This window comes from Bos javanicus, chromosome 10 (genome assembly GCF_032452875.1).
Source record: "Bos javanicus breed banteng chromosome 10, ARS-OSU_banteng_1.0, whole genome shotgun sequence".
NCBI classification, from domain to species: Eukaryota; Metazoa; Chordata; class Mammalia; order Artiodactyla; family Bovidae; genus Bos; species Bos javanicus.
In genome coordinates, this window is record NC_083877.1 from 59,868,616 (window position 1) to 59,893,761 (window position 25,146).

The 25,146-nt window shown below is 37.5% G+C and overlaps 1 protein-coding gene across 8 annotated transcripts in view; it reads left to right on the forward strand.

Moving 5' to 3' along the window:
- ATP8B4 (ATPase phospholipid transporting 8B4 (putative)) overlaps nucleotides 1-25,146 on the forward strand; it is a 348,133-nt gene that overhangs the window by 246,273 nt on the left and 76,714 nt on the right. For all 8 annotated transcript variants that reach the window (XM_061428804.1, XM_061428800.1, XM_061428806.1 and 5 more), the window contains 3 exons: nucleotides 3,612-3,655; nucleotides 10,429-10,594; nucleotides 20,235-20,423. In XM_061428804.1, coding sequence (XP_061284788.1) covers nucleotides 3,612-3,655; nucleotides 10,429-10,594; nucleotides 20,235-20,423 — 399 coding nt within the window. The remainder of the gene's footprint in view (nucleotides 1-3,611; nucleotides 3,656-10,428; nucleotides 10,595-20,234; nucleotides 20,424-25,146) is intronic.

The window sequence follows — 25,146 nt, forward strand, 5'->3', positions numbered from 1 at the left end:
AGAGCACGGAAGCTCTCCAGAGGGCTCCTGTCAGGTTCCTCTGGATTCCCAGTATCACTTCACTGAACTCGAGTGTCCAGTTTCTCAGTACAAAAATCTCAGGAAGTAAAGAAAATCCAAGAGAGAGAGAGAAACCTTTCCTTTGTCTCCTGATGGGAAACTTCACACATTGCCAAATATTTTAAAGTAAGATTTGATCCTGAGCAAAACTGAGAAATATAAGTTGATTTTCATGCTCTCCTGTCTTTTGACCTCCCTCTGCTATTCCACTCCCCATAACCCCTGGTTGCCATGGTTTCCTCACTTCTCTTCTGTCCACACCTGCCCCACCTTTCTCTGGTAGTAGACCAGATAATATTCAACCTGGACTTCCACACGGCCTAAGTTACATTGTGCATTTTTCTTACATCACTATTAATATTATGAAGATGCTAAATAAAATAGAACATTTTCTTAAAATTTTTTCTTTTGATATTATTTTCAGACGCTTTTGATAAATACAACCCAGGAGCAGTTTAAATGAAAAATATTTTGTTGGAGTATTGGAGTCATTTTGAATTTTGTAGGCCTTTTGTATTCTTTTGCCATGGCACTTATTGGTAATATAATAGAAACAATATCACTTCTAGGAAATTATCCTAAGGAAACTTTAAGACATTGGGACCAAGATTTATTTGAAATATGTTTGTCACTGATGCTAAAGCTGAAACTCCAATACTTTGGCCACCTGATGCAAAGAGTTCACTCATTGGAAAAGACTCTGATGCTGGGAGGGATTAGGGGCAGGAGGAGAAGGGGACAACAGAGGATGAGGTGGCTGGATGGCATCACTGACTTGATGGACATGAGTTTGAGTGAACTCCGGGAGGTGGTGATGGACAGGGAGGCCTGGCGTGCTGCAATTCATGGGGTCTCAAAGAGTCGGACATGACTGAGCGGCTGAACTGAACTGATGTTTGTCACAGGGGCTGTTATTAGAAAAGTCCCTGGATTTTCACAATATATATATCCCAAGATCTTTGCAAATCTCCAAATTTACAAATCCTATGATATTCAGTTCAGTTCAGTTCAGTCGCTCAGTCGTGTCCAACTCTGCGACCCCATGAATCGCAGCACGCCAGGCCTCCCTGTCCATCACCAACTCCTGGATTTCACCCAAACTAATGTGTATCGAGTCGGTGATGCCGTCCAGCCATCTCATCCTCTGTCGTCCCCTTCTCCTCCTGCCCCCAGTCCCTCCCAGCATCAGGGTCTTTTCCAATGAGTCAACTCTTCTCATGAGGTGGCCAAAGTATTGGACTTTCAGCCTCAGCATCAGTCCTTCCAATGAACACCCAGGACTGGTCTCCTTTAGGATGGACTGGTTGGATCTCCTTGTAGTCCAAGGGACTTGCAAGAGTCTTCTCCAGCACCACAGTTCAAAAGCATCAATTCTGCGCTCAGCTTTCTTCACAGTCCGACTCTCACATATATTCATGACCACTGGAAAAACCATAGCCTTGACTAGATGGATCTTTGTTGGCAAAGTAATATCTCTGCTTTTTAGTATGCTATCTAGGTTGGTCATAACTTTGCTTCCAAGGAGTAAGCGTCTTTTTATTTCACGGCTGCTATCACCATCTGCAGTGATTTTGGAGCCCCCCACAATAAAGTCTGACATTGTTTCCATTGTTTCCCCATCTATTTCCCATGAAGTGATGGGACCAGATGCCATGATCTTTGAGAGCTTGTAATTTCCCTCATAAAAGGCAGGAAAGTAACTGAAAGATTTAACAACCCCTTTAGACCTTTAATTTATAAAGCCTTTCCAATTTATAATGTCAGTAAAATATATTCTTACTAAAGAACTCATAGATTGTTCCAGAATCATTTTCCCCCCATACAGTTGGTCTTGTTTATGCCATAGATCCAGGCCTTGGGAAATTTTTATAGTCCATTCTTATTTACCTAAAGCTCTGTTTTCTTTCTCAGATCTATCATTTTCTTAGACTTGAGTTTTTCTTTGCTTCATCACCAGCCTTATGAAGAGGCTTTCTTTGAGAACACCATTTTACACAAAGACAGTTTGTTTGCTTTTATCATTTATCAGAGTTATAGCATAGGGGGTAATGAGTAGAATATAACTGTGGTGAGTTTGGTATTTAAATTCCAGGTGCTGGGTGAGGTTCATTCACTAGCTCAGGGATTCCTCCCATATAGCAGCCTCACTGTATTCTAGATTTATACCTGAGCCCCAGAAAAACCACCAGTAACTCTTTATTAGTGCTTTTTTGGGTCATACTCTTGTATGGTGAGGGGCTTCTCAGGTGGTGTTAGTGGCAAAGAACCTGCAGGAGACGTAAGAGATGCCATTTCGATCCCTGGGTTGGGAAAATCCCTTTCAGGAGGGCATGGCAACCCACTCCTGTGGTTCTTGTCTGGAGAGTCCCCCTGGGCAAAAAAGCCTGTCAGGCTGTGGTCCAAAGGGTTGCACATAACTGAAGCGACTTAGCATGCATGTTTGTATTGAATAATGAAAAGAGAGAGATTTGAATTAAAAACCTACTATGGGCTTCCCTGGTGGCTCGGAGGATAAAGAATCTGCCTTTATGCAGGAGACTTGAGTTTAATCCCTGGGTTCGGAAGATCCCCTGAAGAAGGGAATGACAACCCACTCCAGTATTCTTGCCTGGAGAATTCCATGAACAGAGCACCCTGTTGGGCTACAGTCCACAGCGTCACAAATAGTCATACACGACTGAGTGACTAACACTACTACTATACTATGCTGACTTTTTAGTCTTAGTTGAATCATGTGGGAGATCAGGGCTCGATCCCTGGGTTGAGAGGTGCCCCTGGAGAAGGGAATGGCTTCCCACTCCAGTATTCTGGCCTGGAGAATTCCATGGGCTGTATAGTCCATGGGGTCGCACAGAGTTGGATGCAACTGAGTGACTTTCACATGTCACTTTATATTCTGTTCTTCAGTTCTGTCATCCATAAAACAGGAATGAAAATTTTTTTTTTTAAGATTTTCATTTCTGTTTTAAAAATCCCTGTATTTTCCAATATATTTGTAGTAAGTACATATTGGCTGTATATTAAGAATAGTTACTTTTAAATGTTTGGCGCATGGGTGGCTATGTTCTCTGACTACAGAAGGCTCTAACATTGTTTAATGTTTACATGCTAATTTGACCTTGCCATTACAGATATTAAAGATGTGTCTGGCCCAGACCAATATAGACAAAGATGTACTCACCACACTATAGCACTGATGAGAGTTGGTCTGTCTTGCATACCATTTTGGATTCCCCAACAGTGTGTACAAAGTGAAAGACAAAAACTTGCCTTGTGCAAACATCATAGATAATGTAACAACAGAATGATAAAATTTACAGAAAAACAGAATTATGACTTATTTTGTATTAATGTGTACTGATTTTAGTTCTGTTTTGGGCAAATGACTATCTTTCTGTGTTAATTGCCATGTCTAGTGTTACTGTTTAAGTTTGAACTCATAATGTCATCTAGTAGTGGTGCTTTAATAAACAAGTATATTTCTTCAAACTAAATGTGTAAATCTAGTTTCAATTTCATCTATTTTTAATTCTCAGTTTTGGTTTTGGCAGGTGAGGTGCATGATGACCTGGGTCAGAAGACTGACATGACTAAGGTGTGGAGGTGATTAAGTTCATTCTTACTTTTAATTTCAAATTGTACATACTTTTAAAAAATGATGAGTTCCTAGAAGCCTAATTTCCACTATGACCAGATTATATACTTAATATGTAACTTAAAAAAAAAAGATTCGTATGGTTCAAACTTCCTTCCTATCCAGGTTTCCCAATCACAGAGTTCACTGTCTTTTTTCCCCCTCTGTTAGAGATATTTATTATATACAATCAAATATATTTCTCAATTTTTTACATAGGTGGTAGTGAACTATACTTATTGCGCTTAACTTTCTTCCTTAGCAGTGATCAAGATCCTTCTATATCAGTGGGAAAAAAAGGGCTCCCTAATTCTTTTTATGGTGAATAATAGTTTATTATATTGATGTTTCTTAAATTATGTAAGGAGGTAGGAATGGACATTCATAATATTTTCAACATTTTGCTTGTAAAGGAAATGCAACAAAAGTAACCATGTATACATGTTATATCACATGGATCCTATACTTAACAAGTTCCATTTCTAGAAATGGGATTGCTAAGTCAAAATGTATGTGTATTTGTAATTTGATCAATATTTCCAAATTGCCCTTTTTAGAATTTGTACTAATTTACCCTGTCACAAGCAATGTATAAGAATGCCTGCTTTCTCCTACCCTCACCAACACATGTTTTATCCATTTTTTTATTTTTTAAATTAATTTTTGTTGGAATATAGTTGATTTACAATGTTGTATTAGTTTCTGCTATACAGCAAAGTGAATCAGTTATATGTATACATTTGTCCACCAATTTACCCTGTCACAAGCAATGTACAAGAGTGTCTGCTTTCTCCTACTTTCACTAGCACAGTCAAAGTTTTTGATTTTTGACAAGACTATTTAAAAAGTCACTTTGATGTATAGGAGAAATTAAGCACAACATTGTAAATCAACTGTACTTCAACTAATCTCAAAAATATACAAGCAACTCCTACAGCTCAATTCCAGAAAAATAAATGACTCAATCAAAAAATGGGCCAAAGAACTAAATAGACATTTCTCCAAAGAAGACATACAGATGGCTAACAAACACATGAAAAGATGCTCAACATCACTCATTATCAGAGAAATGCAAATCAAAACCACTATGAGGTACCATTTCAAGCCAGTCAGAATGGCTGCAATCCAAAAATCTACAAGCAATAAATGCTGGAGAGGGTGTGGAGAAAAGGGAACCCTCTTACACTGTTGGTGGGAATGCAAACTAGTACAGCCACTATGGAGAACAGTGTGGAGATTCCTTAAAAAACTGGAAATAGAACTGCCTTATGATCCAGCAATCCCACTGTTGGGCATACACACTGAGGAAACCAGAAGGGAAAGAGACACGTGTACCCCAATGTTCATCGCAGCACTGTTTATAATAGCCAGGACATGGAAGCAACCTAGATGCCCATCAGCAGATGAATGGATAAGAAAGCTGTGGTACATATACACAATGGAGTATTACTCAGCCATTAAAAAGAATACATTTGAATCAGTTCTAATGAGGTGGATGAAACTGGAGCCTATTGTACAGAGTGAAGTAAGTCAGAAAGAAAAACACCAATACAGTATACTAACGCATATATACAGAATTTAGAAAGATGGTAACAATAACCCTGTATACGAGACAGCAAAAGAGACACTGATGTATAGATCAGTCTTATGGACTCTGTGGGAGAGGGAGAGGGTGGGAAGATTTGGGAGAATGACATTGAAACATGTATAATATCATGTATGAAACGAGTCACCAGTCCAGGTTCGATGCACGATACTGGATGCTTGGGGCTGGTGCACTGGGACGACCCAGAAGGATGGTATGGGGAGGGAGGAGGGAGGAGGGTTCAGGATGGGGAACACATGTATACCTGTGGCGGATTCAGTTCAATATTTGGCAAAACCAATACGATATTGTTAAGTTTAAAAATAAAATAAAATTAAAAAAATAAACAGGGTGACAATTAAAAAAAAACTGTACTTCAATAAAATAAAAAAAATTTGTTCTCTCCCTTTTTTGTACAAGAATTTGTGGTTATTAATTTCCCTTTGAACACTGCTTTAGTTTTTTTTTTAATTTTTTTTTAAATTTTATTTTAATTTTAAACTTTACAATATTGTATTAGTTTTATTACATGGATTTTGGCCTGTAATATCTTTATTTTTGTTATATCAGTTTGAATATCCACACTGAACCATGAGAAGAACTAAACATTTTGAAGAGGTTGGGACTCCTCCTGCCTTACAATATTTTTAATAAAAGAATAGATTTGTATTTCTACTTTGGGGGATTTATTCAGGTTTTCTTTATGCCTTAATATGATCAATTGTTGTCAGTGTTCCAGGGTCCTTAAAATGAAAGTTGATGTATTTTCTGTCTTCAAGGTATAAAATTAGCTGTATTGTCATTTAATTCTACCTTATTAATTATATTATTATTATTTAGGTCTTCTATCTCATTTTTCATCTATGTTATTTGTTTGGATTAAAGAGATTAATAAAGCGTTCTGATAATTTCTCTCTCTCTCTAGCTCTCCTATATAGCCTGAAGTCTTCATTTTATGAGTATTGATGCTCTTGTGAGGTGCATTGATGTTCATAGTAGTTATATTTTTATCATGAATGTGCTCTTATCTGATTAATTTTCCTTGTCTTGGATGCAACCTTATTTGATAATAAGATTATGTCTCCTGGTTAACTTTTGATTTGCATTTGCCCACGTTTTTTTTTCAATATTCCTGAATAACTTTGTTTTAGATATGTCTCTTAAGAATGTACAGCATAGGATTGGCTTTTACTTTATATGCAATTTTTTTAGTAAGCAAGTTAGGGCCATTACATTGGATCTATTAAATATTTTAGATTATACTTTATAATTTTTAATAATTCTCTATATGGATTCTACAGACTATGTGTTTGCTTCTCTTACAGTATTTGGGAAAATATTTCATTGTTTCTGCACTGTATACTTTCAAGAGTTTGTGTAATACCCTTAATTCTTTTTTTGTAAGGAGTATCTATCAATTTCCTAATATGAAAAATGGTAAAATTATTATGTTTATCTTTCTTTCCCTCATATTTTCCTACTATTTTTATTAATGATGCATCTTAATCTTAAGTGTACATAGATTTCTCTTAGTTGATTTGAGTTTTTAAATGGTATCTTCTGACCTTCAAATACTAAAATGAGGACATCAGGATCTTCTAATTTTTAAGCAGTTTTTCTATGTAGTCAATGTATATAGCATATACATTTTGTTTTATAATACTAATCTGTTTCTTTTATATTTAGTTCTTCAGGTAATAAGATTCAGTACTTACCACTAACTACTTTTCCCTTTCCCACTGTTTTTCCAGTTATCTTTTATTTGGCTGAAATATATCTTCCAGTTTCAAGAAGGGTTCATGAGAAATAGCAGTTCAGAATTATCTGTTGACTTAATCATTGAATGACATTACTAAATTCATTGATTAGCTCTAGTAGTTTTCTCTTGGAGAAGGCAATGGCACCCCACTCCAGTACTCTTGCCTGGAAAATCCCATGGACACAGGAGCCTGGTAGGCTGCAGTCCATGGGGTCACTAAGAGTCAGACACAACTGAGCGACTTTACTTTCACACTTCACTTTCATGCATTGGAGAAGGAAATGGCAACCCACTCCAGTGTTCTTGTCTAGAGAATCCCAGGGATGGGGGAGCCTGGTGGGCTGCCGTCTATGGGGTCACACAGAGTCGGACACGACTGAAGCGACTCAGCAGCAGTAGCAGCAGTAGTTTTCTGGTAGCATCTTTAGGACTTTGTGTGTACAGATCATGTCATCTACAAATAGTGACAGTTTTACTTCTTTTCCAATTATATTCCTTCTATTTATTTTTCTAGTCTGACAGGCTGTAATCTTTACAAGTCATGGTTTCTTCCCTAGGTGTCAGGGGGAGGGGGTTTAGGGAATTCTAAGGCCAGTGTGTATTTTACTTCGTACTACTGAGTTGACCAATTTTTTCTCCTATTGGGTAGTTGTTTTTAAATTTTCTTACATGAACAAAACAATCTTTGATTAAAGTAAGTCTCTATGATTCTGAAATAAACACAGCTAATGGACTACCTTGTATACTGGCATGTATTCTCAAGTACTTGGATATATTAAGTGTTATATTTAAAATATTATTTTGCAGTCTCCAAGACAAAGTGTATTTGAAAAGTATTTTCTCATCAGTTGTTCTTGCAAAGACCTTATCACACGTCTAGTCCTTCGAGTAATAAACTGTCAAAAATTAGTAGTACATTTTATGCTTTTCATCAGTCAGTGAATTAACAGAGATCTTATTTAATATTAAAATTATCTTCTGTTTTGTTCTATCTTTAATCCTATTTCTTTCGTTTTTGTGATCAACAAATTTTGAAGTGGACAGTAAACTAATATGAGCACAGTGTGTACTGCAGATCTCTAGAACTTTTTCACCTTGTACATCTGAAACTGTAGTTTCTCATTGAACTGCAATGCCCCACTTCCCCATTCTTTTAGTCTTGGAAACTACTGTTTTACACTCAGTTTCTGTGAATTTTACTGTGTTAGATATCTTATATAAATAGAATTATGCAATATTTATTCTCTTGTGAGTGATTTATTTCTTTTAATGTAATGCCCTCAAGGTTCATTCATGTTGCAGCATAAAGACAAGGTTCCTTTTTTATGGCTGAATAATATTCTTTGTGTGTGTGTGTGTATGTGTGTATATATAGATATATAAAAATACATATTCTTTATTCATCATTTGATGGATGTTTTATTTTTGTTTCTGAAGTGAAGTGAAAGTGTTAGTCACCTAGTCATGTCTGACTCTTTGTGGCCCCCATGGACTGTACCCTGTCAGGCTCCTCTGTCCATGGAATTCTCCAGGCAAGAATACTGGAGTGGGTAGCCATTCCCTTCTCCAGGGGATCTTTCCAACCCAGGGATCAAACCCAGGTCTCCTGCACTGCAGGCAGATTCTTTATCATCTGAACCACTAGGGAAGCCCTATGTTGTTTCTGCTGCTGCTGCTGCTAAGTCGCTTCAGTCGCATCTGACTGTGCAACCCCATAGACGGCAGCCTACCAGGCTCCTCTGTCCCTGGGATTCTCCAGGCAAGAACACTGGAATGGGCTGCCATTTCCTTCTCCAGTGCATGAAAGTGAAAAATGAAAGTGAAGTCCCTCAGTCGTGTCCGACTCAGTGACCCCATGGACCGCAGCCTACCAGGCTCCCCTGTCCATGGGATTTTCCAGGCAAGAGTTCTGGAGTGGGGTGCCATTGTTTTCTCCAATGTTGTTTCTACCTTTTGGCTATTGTGAATTATGCTGCAGTGAATGTGTGAGTACAAGTATCTCAAGATCCTGATTTTAATTCTGTCATAATATTTTTTTTTACTTTATTTATTTATTTTTTTAATTTAATTTTTTATTCTGGCACAGTGCCCATATAAAATTGGCCATCATAACCATTTAAAAGTGTACAGTTCAATGGTATGAAGTACATTCATATTATCATCACCCTTGTCTATCTCCAGAACTCTTTTTTTTTGTCTTTTTTAAATTTTTTTATTTTATTTTTTAACTTTACAATATTGTATTGGTTTTGCCATATATCGAAATGAATCTGCCACAGGTATACATGTGTTCCCCATCCTGAACCCTCCTCCCTCCTCCCTCCCCATATCATCCCTCTGGGTCGTCCCAGTGCACCAGCCCCAAGCATCCAGTATCATGCATTGAACCTGGGCTGGCATAATTCTGTCATAATATTTTGCAGTTACTTTAGTGAGATCAGAGAAGTACTCAGTAATCAAACACATTAATATTTTTATATCTTGAAATACTAATTCATGCTAAGTAAGGTTCATCTAGTCAAGCTATGGTTTTTCCTGTGGTCATGTATGGATGTGAGAGTTGGACTGTGAAGAAGGCTGAGTGCCAAAGTATTGATGCTTCTGAACTGTGGTGTTGGAGAAGACTCTTGAGAGTCCCTTGGACTGCAAGGAGATCCAACCAGTCCATTCTGAAGGAGATCAGCCCTGGGATTTCTTGGGAAGGAATGATGCTAAAGCTGAAACTCCAGTACTTTGGGCACCTCATGCGAAGAGTTAACTCATTGGAAAAGACTCTGATGCTGGGAGGGATTGAGGGCAGGAGGAGAAGGGGACAACAGAGGATGAGATGGCTGGATGGCATCACTGACTCAATGGAAGTGAGTCTGAGTGAACTCCGGGAGTTGGTGATGGACAGGGAGGCCTGGCATGCTGCGATTCATGGGGTTGCAAAGAGTCAGACATGACTGAGCGACTGAACTGAACTGAACTGATATTTTAAAAAGTCTATAATTATGCACATACTATTCCAGGTCAGATATTGCTGCCAAAATGAGTTCAAGTCAGGTCAAGTTTTTCCATCAAGTAGGTTTTGAAATCAACTTTTAATTTTTAGGGCTTCTTTGTATTTTAGAGTTGAAGTAAATATTTGAGAATTTGTATAGCCATTGGATTTTTTTCTTCCCCATATGCTTTTGGAAGGTTTATTGCTCTGGTAATGAAGGCTTACATGGCTCTGAAATGAGAAGATGATATTTAACAGTAATGAGGAAACAAAGCCATTTTAGTGCCAGGCTTTGGAGGCTGAAAAGTCATACAAACTCTAAAAATACTTAGAGGAAGTGTTTTTGAATTTTAAAAGACTTTCGTTGGAATGAAGTCTACAGTTTTGTTGTTGTTGTTCTCCTACAGAAAAAAGAGACTGTGGGTTTCTCAGTCAGCCCTCAAGCAGACAGAACATTTCAATTTTTTGACCACCATTTGATGGAATCCATTGAACTGGGTGATCCCAAAGTGCATGAATTCCTTAGGTTACTTGCACTCTGCCACACTGTAATGTCAGAGGAAAATAGTGCAGGTAAGTGCAAAGTGTGTCTGAGTCTCGTTTTTTAAATAGGTATATTTTCATTGAAATGTTTGGAATTGGAAGGATTTTCTAATCCAAAATACAGCATTGCACAAGGGCTTTACCTATTACTAGCTTTTCTTTGTATTTATTTGTATACTGAATGTTTTCTAAAAGTATGGAGAGACTTAAAAGAAAAAAAAAATTAGGAACAGTAAAAAGATGAGGGCCTAGATAAACCAGTTAAAAGGGATACTTTTTTTTTATGACTGAACACCGTATTTGCATACAACAATGCTTAAACTGATGTTTGTAATACTAATGCCAATAATGACATTTTTATTTGAGGATATCACAATGCCTTTAAGTAAATTTTTTTTTATCTCTACTTTCATTTATTTCATTTTTTAAGTTCTATTTTAATAGCTATCTGATTTTATTTTAATATTTTCTTAGATCTCTTTGAGAATATTAATTATTCTTAATTTGAAATCTTTTGTTTCCTCTGCTGTTTCATTTTATGAAATGTTGTTTTTAGAGTTCTGTGTCTAACTTTCATGTTGTTCTCAAATGTTTTATTGTTTGTTATTGCCTGTTCTTATTTGTGTTTGAGCATCCCAGTTTGCCTCTTGGTGAATGTAGGTTCTGATAACGGCCTGTCTCCCAAGATTGTTGGGGAGAGTCACAAAATATTGCTCGTCTTCTGGGCATGGAGTTTCCTGCTTCCTGGAGTTCATATGATACCTGGGCTTAACTTATTTTTTCAAATCTAGTGCTAGGATTCTGTGTCAGAACTCTCATTTCAGAGAAAGTTGTGCTTAAGGTCTGGCCTAAAAGAAAGTATCACAGTCATGGACTCCCTTTCTTTTGTTAATTAATTTCTCTAATCCGTATGGGATTCTAAAGCTATTTCTGGCTGTTTTCAGCTTTGGTCTCCAGCCCCAGCATGAAAACCATAAAAGGTTCCTTAGGTGGATTGTGTACTTAGTGTAAAAGAACATTTTCAAGGTTTCATCTTGAGGCAAATATCACTGTAGCCTGTTGTTGGAAGGAAGTTGGCAGGAGGAGGAGCCGAAGTGGTCCTGGCAAGCTTGAGTGGAATTCTTCAACTCATTTTATTTCTAGTGCCCCTAAGATCACTTCTGCTCTTCTCTTTTGTTGATTCTGATTTGGAGAAACTTTGGGCATTGCTTTTAACTCTGTATTAATTTTCTTTTTCAAATTCTTTGAACTGTGTTTTTCTCCTTTCTTATTTATCCATTTATCAAATCTACTTTTTATCTTTTAGACATTTCTCAAGTTTCTGGTTCACTGAAAATATTCATTCCTCTTTTATGGTATCACTACAATTTTTTCATATTGTGATATTTTAATATTTAAATCAATTTTTAATTGGAGGATAATTGCCCTACAATATTGTGTTGGTCTCTACCATACCTCAATACAAATCAGCCATGAGGAAACATATGTTGCCTCCCTTATAAGCCTCTCTCCCACCCCTTCCCACCCCTCCAGGTTGTCACAGAGCACCTGATTTGAGCTCCTTGCATCACATAGCAAATTTTTACCAGCTATCTAATTCTACATATGGTAATGTGTATTTTCAATGCTACTCTCTTCGTTCCACCCTCTCCCTCCCTCACTGTGCCCAAAAGTCCATTCTGTCTGTTGTGATATAATTAAATGCAATAAAACACAAATCTTAAGTGTATTGTTTAATGAATTTTGACCATTATATACACCCATGTAACCACCTCCCCGATCAAAGTATTAATATTTTCCATCATTCAAGAAAGATTACTCATGTTCCTTTCTAGTCCACATCACCAGCCACTGCCCAAGCAACCACTATCCTGATTTTTATCATCAAAGATGAGTTTTGCCTGTTCTTATAGTAATACTTCATATAAATGGAATCATACAGTATGTATTCTTTTGTGTCTGGCTTCTTTCATACAGTGTAATGTTTTTGTCATTCATCCATGTTGTCATATCAGTCAGTAGTCCATTTTTTTAAATTTGAGTAACATTTCACTGTATGAATATGTTTACCACTTTTATTCTTCCCCAGCCCTCTGTTCAGACATTTAGGTTATTTTCTAGCTTTGGATTATTATGAGTAAAGCTGCCATAAACATTTTTACGTCTTTAAAAAAGTTAACAAATTTGTTTTTCGTAAATACTTAGGAATGGAAATTGCCTGATCATAGCATAGGTGTGTTTAAGAAACTGCCCAACTATTTTCCAAAAATGGAGTATCATTTTACATTCCTACTGTCAGTATATGAGAGTTCTAGTACCTTTACATTCTTACTAACATTTTAGTATTATTACTACTAAGTTGTACCTGTTCTCGTGGATATGGACTAATCTCTTCTGCCATATAAAAGCATTTTGAAGTGAAGAGAAGTAAATGTGTGTATCATTTCAACTATTTCAGTTTTTTCCTTTGAGATTTCAAATTCTCGGTGAAGAATTACAATACTAAATAAGGGGAAATTACATTTTTTTCCTCCTTTTAAAGCTCTAATTATAGGATAGATGACTTAAATCCATGTATGTTCAAGAGCACTGGAAAATATAAACCTTACTTACATAAATGTTAGTTATGATAAAGAACAGAACCCAAATCTGATGAACTTAAAACTACATGACTCTATAATTTATAGCTGAGGGTATTGCTTTTATTTTAAGTGAGTGCTCTTTGTTTCATGGAGACATTTGGGAAAGTTGATCTTCTCATTCCCTTTGCCAGGAATTTCAGAAGCAGAGAAGTGGAAGGTACAAAGGCTTCAATACAAGTTTTTTTCTATTTAGGTAGATGTCAATTAAAGAGATAAAAAATTTAGAAAATTTTTCTTATTGCCTTAAAATCAGTCCTTTAAAATTTGTCGAAGCTTGCTTTATGGCTTGAGATGTATTCAGTTTCTGTGTTTTGTGTGTGCTTGAAATAAATGTGCATTATCCAGTTATTGAAAATGGGGTTCTTAATATATCTACTAGATACTGTGTCTTAATGGTATTGTTTAATCTTCTCCCTCTCTGGATTCTTTTGAGTACTTGATTTCTTGATTAATGAGAATGTATTTAAATCACTTTGGTATAGTGAAAGTGAACGTCGCTCGGTCATGTCCGACTCTCTGCGAATTCTCCAGGCCAGAATACTGGAGTGGGGAGCTTTTCCCTTCTCCAGGGGACCTTCCCAACCCATGGATCAAACCCAGGTCTCCCGCGTTGTAGGCGGATCCTTTACCAGCTGAGCCACCAGGGAAGCCACAAGCGTAGTTAGATGCACAGTAATTGTGTGTTCATTAATTCTACTTTGTTTTGCTAATGTTTGCTTTGTATATTTAAGATCACATTATTAGATACTAGTTTAGAGTTAAATTTTTTTTAAATGAAAACATCTATCAATATATATTTACTTTTTTTATCTCTAGTAACACGTTTGCCTTAAAGTTTATTTTGTCTGATGTTAGTATAGTTATAGATGTTTATTTTGTCTGATCCAATATAGTTATTGATGTTTCCCTCTTGTTAGTATTTGCATTGTTCAGCTTTCCATACTCTTTCCTGCCATTCTTTTTTTTTAATGTTCTAGACACATCTCTTATAAATGGCAAAATTTTTGAAATTTAAAAGAATATCTAGGTTAACTAAACCAAATCTTAAATAGAACATTTAGCCAATTACCCATTGTTGATGATCAATATGTTTAGGTTCTAAGTATTTAATATATGGACTTCCCTATGGTTCAGTGGTAAAGAGTCCTCCTGCCAATGCAGGAGACACAGGTTTGATCACGGGGCTTGGAGAAGAAAACTGGCAAACCACTCCAGCATTCTTGCCTGGGAAATCCCATGAGCAGAGGAGCCTGGTGGGCTACAGTCCATGAGGTTACAAAAGAGTCAGATACAATTTAGTGACTAAACAACAGCAGCAACAATTTAATATATAATTACTGTAGTTACTGATAGATGTCCTTCTACCATCTTACTTTGTATTTTATATTTGCCCTATCATTTGTCTGCCTCTTCCAGTCTTATAGATTTAGTTCAATTTTATTTCTACTGCCTTGAAAATAATATACTCTTATTTGTATTCTTAGTTAATAGCCTAGAACTTTTAGCATAATTGACTCAACATAGCCTAAGCCTTTGTGAACAAAATAAGGACATTAAAACACTTAAATACTAATAAACTCTGTCCTGATTTATATATTTTCTTTTTCAGTCCCTCAAGAGGTTATTTTTATGGTTTTTACAGTCAGTTTACTTAGATTTACTCATATATTTACTTATTTCTATGCTCTTTAATGCTGTCCAATCACTGAGCTTCTGCTGGTCAAAAATGTATTCTTTAGAATTTCTTTTAGGCAGAAGCTACTGGTAGTAAACTCTGAAAAGCTTTGAAAACAACTTTATTTCATCCCATTCTTAAAAAATTTTTTTTTCTGAAGTATAGTTAATTTAAAATATTGTGTTTAATTTCTGCTATACAGTGAAGTGACTCAGTTATATATACATATATACACACACACACATATATGTATGTATATATATACATTCTTTTTTATATTCTTTTCAGAGTATATTGAATATAGTTCCCTGGGCTATACAGTAGGACCTTAATTTTTTACCTATCCTGTATATGATAGTTTGCATCTGCTAATCCCAAACTCTCAATTCCTTCTCTCCCATAATCCCTCTTCCCCTGGCTCATTCGTATTCTTGAATGATGTTTGTTGTGTGCAAAGGTTTAAGGTGACAATTTTCTCAGCACACTGAAGAAATTTAACTATATTTTGACTGCTATTTCTGTTACTGCATGGTCAGCTGTTAGTTCAGTTGTGACTTGAAGGTGATCAGTCCTTTCTCCCTGGTTCAGTTAAGTTCAGTTGCTCAGTCATGTCCGACCCTTTGTGACCCCATGAACGGCAGCACGCCAGGCCTCCCTGTCCATCACCAACTCCCAGAGTCCACCCAAACCCATGTCCATTGAATTGGTGATGCCATCCAACCATCTCATCCTCTGTCGTCCGCTTCTCCTCCTGCCCTCAATCTTTCCCAGCATGGGGGTCTTTTCAAATGAGTCAGCTTTTCGCATCAAGTGGCCAAAATATTGGAGTTTCAACTTCAACATCAGTCCTTCCAATGAACACTCGGGACTGATCTCCTTTAGGATGGACTGGTTGGATCTCCTTGAAGTCCAAGGGACTCTCAAGAGTCTTCTCCAACACCACAGTTCAAAAGCATCAATTCTTCAGCGCTCAGCTTTCTTTATAGCCCAACTCTCACATCCATACATGACCACTGGAAAAACCATAGCCTTTACTAAATGGACCTTTGTTGACAAAGGAATGTCTCTGCTTTTTAATATGCTGTCTAGGTTGGTCATAACTTTCCTTCCAAGGAGTATGCATCTTTTAATTTCATGGTTGCACTCACCATCTGCAGTGATTTGGAGCCCCCCAAAATAAAGTCAGCCACTGTTTCCACTGTGTCCCCATCTATCTGCCATGAAGTGTTGGGACCGGATGCCATGATCTTAGTTTTCTGAATGTTGAGCTTTAAGCCAACTTTTTCACTCTCCTCTTTCACTTTCATCAAGAGGCTCTTTAGTTCTTCACTTTCTGCCATAAGGGTGGTGTCATCTGCATATCTGAGGTTATTGATATTTCTCCCAGCAATCTTGATTTCAGCTTGTGCTTCCTCCAACCCAGCATTTCTCATGATGTACTCTGCATATAAGTTAAATAAGCAGGTGACAATATACAGCCTTGACGTACTATTTGGAACCAGTCTGTTGTTCCATGTCCAGTTCTAACTGTTGCTTCCTGACCTGCATACAGGTTTCTCAACAGGCTGACTTGAGACTTGTTTTTGCTTGTTTTGACTTGTTTTTGTTGACTGTATAGAGCTTCTCCATCTTTGGCTGCAAAGAATATAATCAAGCTGATTTTGGTGTTGACTATCTGGTGATGTCCATGTGTAGAGTCTCTTCTTGTGTTATTGGAAGAGGATGTTTGCTATGACCAGTGTGTTCTCTTGGCAAAACTCTATTAGCCTTTGCCCTGCTTCATTCTGTACTCCAAGGCCAAATTTGCCTGTTACTCCAGGTGTTTCTTGACTTACTACTTTTGCATTGCAGTCCCCTATAATGAAAAGGACATCTTTTTTGGGTGTTAGTTCTAGAAGGTCTTGTAGGTCTTCATAGAGCTGTTCAACTTCAGCTTCTTCAGTGTTACTGGTCAAGGCATAGACTTGAGATTTCTTCTTCTTTCATATTCTTAGTGTAGGTGTGAATTTTTAAAATATTTGTATTGCTTAGAATTCATTGAGATTCTTGAGTCCATAGAATGTTGTCTTTTATCACTTCTGGAATTTCCTTAGCCATATTATTTCTTCAAATATGGACTCTGACTCATTTTCTCTTTGTAATGGATCTTTAGTGTGTAACATTCTCACTTTATTCTCTATGTCTTTTAATAATTCTTTGATTTTTTTCCTTTCTTTGTCTCTCTCGGATATATTCTGGAATTTTCTCCATTTTTCCCCCTGTACACAAATTCTTTCTAGTAGTATTTAATCTGCTGTTTTTGACTTCTATTAAGTCTTTAATTCTTTTTTCAAATCTGATTAATTTTATCTCTTTTATTTTTTGAAATCCATTGTTTGTAGTATTTCTGATCACTTCAATATCTAAAGTTTTTAGGGATATTATTCTCTCTGTTCTTTCTGTTGGTTCTAATTATATCTTGGCCATTTTATTTGGGACTTCATTTGTAGAAATTTTTCAGGTTCTGAGGCTAAGACTGGTTTCTCCAAGAAAGGATTTGCATTTCCTTTAGACACTATTTGGGCTTCCCTTGTGGTTCAGCTGGTAAAGAATCCACCTGCAATGCGGGAGACTTGGGTTCAATCCCTGGGTTGGAAAGATCCTCTGGAGTAGGGGAAGGCTACCCACTCCAGTATTCTAGCCTGGAGAATTCCATGGACTGTGTAGTCGATGGGGTTGCAAAGAGTCAAACATGACTGAGTGACTTTCACTTAGTCACTAATGTATATTTTCAATCTAAATTCACAATATCTGGGTGATCTGTGAATTTAGGATGCAAATATACATGAAAGTCAGTTTTCTGTTATGAATTTTCAGCGTATTTTTTTCTCTTATAAATAGACAGTTTTCCTTATAGGTACTCTTAAAATGGGCACTGTTTTCCAGTTTACCTTCATACTGAGAGAACATGCTTTTGAGGAGTGAGGGTGCTCAGTTTTAAGAAGTGATCTCCTATTAGACTTCTTTCCCTGGCCTGTGTCTTTTCTAACCAAAGCCCTGAGATACTGGAAACCAGTTAGTTTCAAAAATGCGCATCCTTTATTCCAACTGTATTTTTTTTTCCCTCAGTCTTTGACCTGAGCAACTGCTGCTTTCTTGCCAGTCCTGAGTACATGCAAAAATATTTAAATGCTTTTTATTTATAGAATCTATAGCTGGTTCTAACAGAGGAGATTGATCCTGGAACCTAGTCCACCATGTTTCCAGAAGTGGAAGTTACCATGTCATTTCATAATAGATGAAGTAATTGCTTCAATTTTTTTTAATTTCAAAAATTAATTTATGCCTATTGTAGCAAATGAAGCCATACAACATAAAGATTTATAAAGGCAAAGATAGTAATTTCTTCCATGAACTTTAATTCAATCTCTAGAGAAGTAACTCGGAGAAGCAATGGCAACCCACTCCAGTACTCTTGCCTGGAAAATCACATGGACAGAGGAGCCTGGTAGGCTGCAGTCCATGGGGTAGTGAAGAGTTGGACACAACTGAGTGACTTCACTTTCACTTTTCACTTTCATGCATTGGAGAAGGAAATGGCAACCCACTCCAGTGTTCTTGCCTGGAGAATCCCAGGGACGGGGAGCCTGGTGGGCTGCCGTCTATGGGGTCGCACAGAGTCAGACATGACTGAAGTGACTTAGCAGCAGCAGCAGCAGAGAGGTAACTAATATTAACATTTGGTGTACATGATTTCACACTTTCTACTTGCTTATACATATACGCACATATATATGGATAGATATGTAAGTAGTTTTTTTTTAACAAAAAAAATTCTAGTACATAGATTAATATGCAACCAGTTTTCTTAACAATTTATCTTGGACATTATTATAAGTCAGTAAATATGGATCTAGCTCTGCCTAATTTTTTCTAATTTATTTTTACATACAAAGATACTTTTATATAGAAGAGCTTACTTTATTCATGCTGGGTTTTAAGTGTATTTTTATTTTTTTCCCACACTTCATTCTTTTCCTCTCTTCTCTCCTCTTACTCCCACTCCAGCACATACACAATATCAGGTACCAATCATTAATATCTTGGTTTGATTCCTTATATTTCAAGGGATTTCTTTGATGTATTTTCATAAAAAGATCACTAGTAGCAGACTGAAGAGGAATTTGGGATGTCTGCATCATCACTCTGGTGTGTTATCTTGCAAAAGTCGCATAACATTTTCGTACGTTTTACCAGTATAAAGTGGAAATACAGGCATACCTCATTTTGTTGTGCTTCACTTTATTCCACTTCACATATATTGTGTTTTCTACAAATTGAAGATTTGTGCCAACCCTGCATCGAGCAAGTTTATTGGCACCATTTTTCTAACAGCATTTGCTCACTTTGTGTCACTATGTGACATTTTGGTAATTCTTTTAATATTTCAAACTTTTTCACCTGATGGCTCAGCTGGTAAAGAATCTGCCTGCAATGCAGGAAACCCAAGATCGATCCTCGAGTGGGGAAGATCCCCTGGAGAAAAAATGGCAACTCACTCCAGTATTCTTGCCTGGACAATCCCGTGAACAGAGAAACTTGGCAGGCTACAGTGCATGGGGTCACAAAGAGTCAGACATGACTAGTGACAAACACATGTATTTCTCATGGTGATCTGTGATCAGTGATTTTTTGATGTTACTATTGCCAAAATATTATGAATCACCTAAGACTCAGATTATTAACATTTTTTTTCACAATAAAGTATTTTTAAATTAAGTATGTATATTCTTATACATAATGCTATTGCACACATAACAGACAACAGTATAATGTAAATGTAATTTTTATATGCACTGAGGAACCAAAAAATTCATGTGAATCGCTTTATTGCAATATTTGCTTTTTTGCAGTGGTCTGGAACCAAATCTGCAATGTATCTGAGATATGCCTGTAATAATTTTAATAATCCCTCCCTCAGTGCCATGAGGATTATGTGAGTTAATTTATATTAAGTGTTTTAGTTTGTGAAACTTTCTTGGCTGTTTCTAGTCACTGAAAATACAAAGGTGCGGTCTCTGACCTAAGAAACTTTCCACATAGGAAGGAGGCAGGCTCAGGAATGAGTTTTTTCCTGTAAGCTGACAGGGCTCTTATGCATGGTGTTATGTATGGTGTCCTGAAAGTTCCATAGGACTGGTGCCTGGTCAGCTGGTTAGTGAGTGGAAAAAGTCTAATTTCTAGAGCCGACACTTGGGGTGGGTCTTATAGAATGAGTTGAAATTGATGTTGGTTGTTCTGTGAATGTTACTATCATCATATTAATAATCTGTTTCTTTTTGTTATTTAATCCACTTGTTTCTTTTCCTTTTAGGACAGCTGATTTACCAAGTTCAGTCACCTGATGAAGGCGCTCTAGTGACTGCTGCAAAAAATTTGGGGTTCATCTTTAAGTCTCGGACCCCAGAGACAATAACAATAGAAGAATTGGGAACACTAGTTACTTACCAATTGCTTGCCTTTTTGGATTTTAACAATTTCCGAAAAAGGATGTCTGTCATAGGTATGGTTGGTGGCTGAGAGTATTTTCGATCTTTTGATAATACTGTGGTTATATGGAAACTTCTCAAGGATGATGTCACTCTAGTTACGTGCTGAGAGTTGTGATATGTTTTAACTTTTTGAACTTGTGTCATCCTCAGCTTAGCCTCAACTCGGTAGCAGTGAGTAGAACTAAAGAAACAAGTGCCTGTTCTGTGTCCAGCACCATCACCTTACCCTTTCCCCCATTTTCCTCCTTCATCCCCAAGCTACGATTTTACTCAGTCTGTTTTCTGCTTCAGATTAAAATTGCTCTTGTTCCTTTTCAATGCTAAAGGTTCTACCTGTTCCCATCCATTGCCCTTCCTTACTCACTCCCTTCTCGCTTGCTTGTAACTTCACTTTCTTCTTCATCACTGACTTCTTTCTTCAGCCTGCAACTCTATGATCATCTTTGTTTCCTTAAAGATATTGTTCATATTCTGATCTCCACTGATTTTGCCACCCAATTTTTCTTCTTTCCATCACAACTTAATTTTTCAAGGTTAGTTTTTGATCCTCATCTTGGTTTCTCTTTTCAGTCTATAAGGGTCAGGCTTCTGCTTCTTCAAGATGGAATTCCTTCTCAGAAGTTTGACATCACCTCTTAACTACCCAGTGCAATGACATCCCCCCTCTTCCTTCTTTCCTCCCTTCCTCTTCCTGTCCCTCCTTCCCTCCTCCTTATCTGTTTACTATCCATCTGTCGATCTATCTATCCTCTATTATCATCTCTATCTCTTTAAACTTAGTGATATTTGATACTGTTAATCTGCTTCTCTTGACACTCTTCTTTTGGCCTCTTTGACCGCATTGGCTCCTGGGTCTCACCTTGTCCTGTGCTTGCTTTCTGAAGCTCCTTTTCAAGCTGACTGTTCTTCATCATACTCTTCAGTGTTGGTGTCCTTTTCTCTTCTGCGCTCTCCTTGTATAATCTTGACCACTCACATGGTGGCAGCTACTGCCTATATTTTGTGTCCTTCCCATATGGTTCTTCAGTTTCAGTCTCTCTCTGAGGCCTCTATACACATTTTCAGGCTTCTCTTGGATTCTGTCACTGGGTTATACTACAGTTATCTCAAATTTTGCATGTCTAATATAGAACTTTGTCACAACTATGTTCTTATTAAAATTGTTATCTATCTTTTGCTATATGCCAGTGTGAGTGAACTGAACACTTTACAAAAATTTTATTAAAGTCTTGTAATAGTATGTCACCCCCAATCAGGAGATGGGACATTTAAAGCTCAAAGATTTTAAGTATCTTTCCCAGTACTGTCGTGTATCTTGTTACAAAGCCAGTAAGATGCAGAGCAAATATTTGAATCCAGATTTGTCTGTCTCCAAAGTCTGGCCTCTTTATCCCTGTTGTAGGTCACATGCTTTTGATACCTCCGTCTACTTTGTGCCCCTACGTTACTGGCTCTCAAACTTCAGCTTCCATCAAAACCACCAGGAAGAATTATTAAAATGCAGATTTTATTTATTTATTTTTGCTTTTTTTAGCTTAGCAGTACTTTTAGGAACTGTTTCCTTATCCATATATAAAAAAATATACTTGAAAAATTTTAAACTATGCAAATCTCCACTCTATGGATTAAGTCAAAATTTATTTTGTCCCTTGTAGTCGTAGTATAGCAGTAGTAGTGCTAGTTGCTCAGTCTCCCTGAAGGATACCCAGGTTTGATCCCTGGCTCAGGAATGTCCCCTGGATAAGAGAATGGCAACCCACTACGGAATTCTTGCCTGGAAAATTCTGTGGACAGAGGAGCCTGGTGGGCTACAGTCCATGGGATCGCAAAGAACTGGACACGACTGAACGACTAACACTTTCATTTTGTCCCTTTGTGGTGGCCATTTATGCTATCCTCAAACTTTTGCTTTTACACCTACTGAAATGAGTAGCCTTGTACATATTTCATTTTGTACATGTGCAGTTATTTCAGAATATTTATCAGAAATGAGATTGTTGGGTCATAGGATAAACATGTTTTTAATTTTGATGGTTATTGCCAAATTGCCAAAATGGTTATTACCATTGCAGGTATATCATTTTACAATCCCACCTCCATAGTAGGAACGCCTTTCCCCCTATATCCTCATCAACATCAAACTTCAGATTTTTGTCAGTTTTTAAATTGGCATGTAACAGTAGTTTTAGTTTGTACATTTTTATCACGGATGAGGTTGAGTTTATTTCCTATGCTTGAGATACATGTTTATTTTCCTTCTGGACAGAGTTAGTACTCCTCACTCATTTTGCTATTGAACTGCTAGATTTTTTTCTTCTATATTTACAGAAGTCCTTATATATTAGGGAGAGAAGCCCTTTGTGATGTAGCTTGCAGACATTTTTTTCCAGTTTGTTGTCTGACTTTGGATAGTATTTCTAGCTATACATATAGTGTTTTTTATGTGCCCTTGTTCTGCTTTTCTTTTAATATGATTGAATTATTTTAGGGCTTCTACAGTTTGAATCATAGTTAGGAAGCACCTGGTAATTTAGAAGATAGGCGAATACGTGATTTGGAAAGATAAGTATAAAGTAATATGCAGATTTTAAATGCTGTTAAAGTGCAGCCCTAGAGTTTTTGATTCAACAGGTCTGGGGTGGGGCATAAAAGTTTGCACGTTGCACAAGCTCCCAGGTATTCCTGATGCTGCTGCGTCACTGTTTGGACCACAGTTTGGGAGCCATTTCCTTAGACTAAGAGATCCTTCAGTTCAGTTCAATTCAGTTGCTCAGTTGTGTCTGACTCTTTACGACCCCATGAATTGCAGCACGCCAGGCCACCCTGTCCATCACCAACTCCCGGAGTTCACTCAAACTCACGTCCATCGAGTCAGTGATGCCATCCAGCCATCTCATCCTCTGTCGTCCCCTTCTCCTCCTGCCCCCAATCCCTCCCAGCATCAGAGTCTTTTCCAATGAGTCAACTCTTTGCATGAGATGGCCAAAGTACTGGAGTTTCAGCTTTAGCATCATTCCTTCCAAAGAAATCCCAGGGCTGATCTCCTTCAGAATGGACTGGTTGGATCTCCTTGCAGTCCAAGGGACTCCCAAGAGTCTTTTCCAACACCAAAGTTCAGAAGCATCAATTCTTTGGCACTCAGCCTTCTTCATAGTCCAACTCTCACATCCATACATGACCACAGGAAAAACCATAGCTTTGACTAGACGGACCTTTGTTGGCAAAGTAATGTCTCTGCTTTTGAATATGCTATCTAGGTTGGACATAACTTTCCTTCCAAGGAGTAAGCATCTTTTAATTTCATGGCTACAGTCACCATCTGCAGTGATTTTGGAGCCCAAAAAATAAAGTCTGACACTATTTCCAGTGTTTCCCCATCTATTTGCCATGAAGTGATGGGACCGGATGCCATGATCTTCGTTTTCTGAATGTTGAGCTTTAAGCCAATTTTTTCACTCTCCACTTCACTTTCATCAAGAGGCTTTTTAGTTCCTCTTCACTTTCTGCCATAAGGGTGGTGTCATCTGCATATCTGAGGTTATTGATATTTCACCCGGCAATCTTGATTCCGGCTTGCGTTTCTTCCAGTCCAGCGTTTCTCATGATGTACTCTGCATATAAGTTAAATAAGCAGGGTGACAGTATACAGCCTTGACATACTCCTTTTCCTGTTTGGAACCAGTCTGTTGTTCCATGTCCAGTTCTAGCTGTTGCTTCCTGACCTGCATACAGATTTCTCAAGAGGTAGGTCAGGTGTCTGGTATTCCCATCTCTTTCAGAATTTCCCACAGTTTATTGTGATCCACACAGTCAAAGGCTTTGGCATAGTCAATAAAGCAGAAATAGATGTTTTTCTGGAACTCTCTTGCTTTTTCGATGATCCAGCGGATGTTGGCAATTTGATCTCTGGTTCCTCTGCCTTTTCTAAAACCAGCTTGAACATCAGGAAGTTCACGGTTCACATATTGCAGATCCGTAGCTACTCTTTATTCTCCGCTGAGATACTCAGCATGCCTTGTGCACTTTCACACTGTTTGCATGGACTATTTCAATGTAGACCTCTCCTCTTTTCCTCTTCCTTTCTCAGAAAACTCCTAATCATCTGGTAATATTGATTCAGGTGTCACCCATTCTCTCGATTCTTTTCCTCCTTTCCAAATAACCACATTCTTCTTTGTTTCCCAGAGCCCCTTGTTCGAAGCACTAGTGTGATGCCAGTCATGATACTCACGGCTTTCCCTGTTAAAGTCATGCTACCTGAAGGCAGGGACTGTGCTCTAAACTTCATAAACTACCCAGGGCCAAGCAAAGTGCTTAGCACATAGTACATTCTCTAGGAATATCCGTTAAATAACATTTAACCCAACATTTTACAACTTATGAATATCCTGATCAACATGTTAAATCAATTTTTACTCTGAAAAACGTGTGTGTATGTAACAGTAGGACTTTTGGTGTCTTACTACTGGAAACTAGCCCTGGGAGATTGCTCTCAGCACGTAAAAACCAAACATCATCTGAGGGTGTTTATTTTTATTTTTCTGACAACAGGCTGTAGGCAGTCATTGTCAGTGTTACTAATGAGCACATATGCTGCTCTGGGTGTTGGCCTGATGTTGTATCAGCAGGGACTATCTTCTATTTACAGCTTCAGGGAAGTGTTATTGATGTTGGGTTGGCCCAAAACTGGCTTCTCTTTGCTCTGAGGGTGTTGACAAAACCTAAGATTGCTAC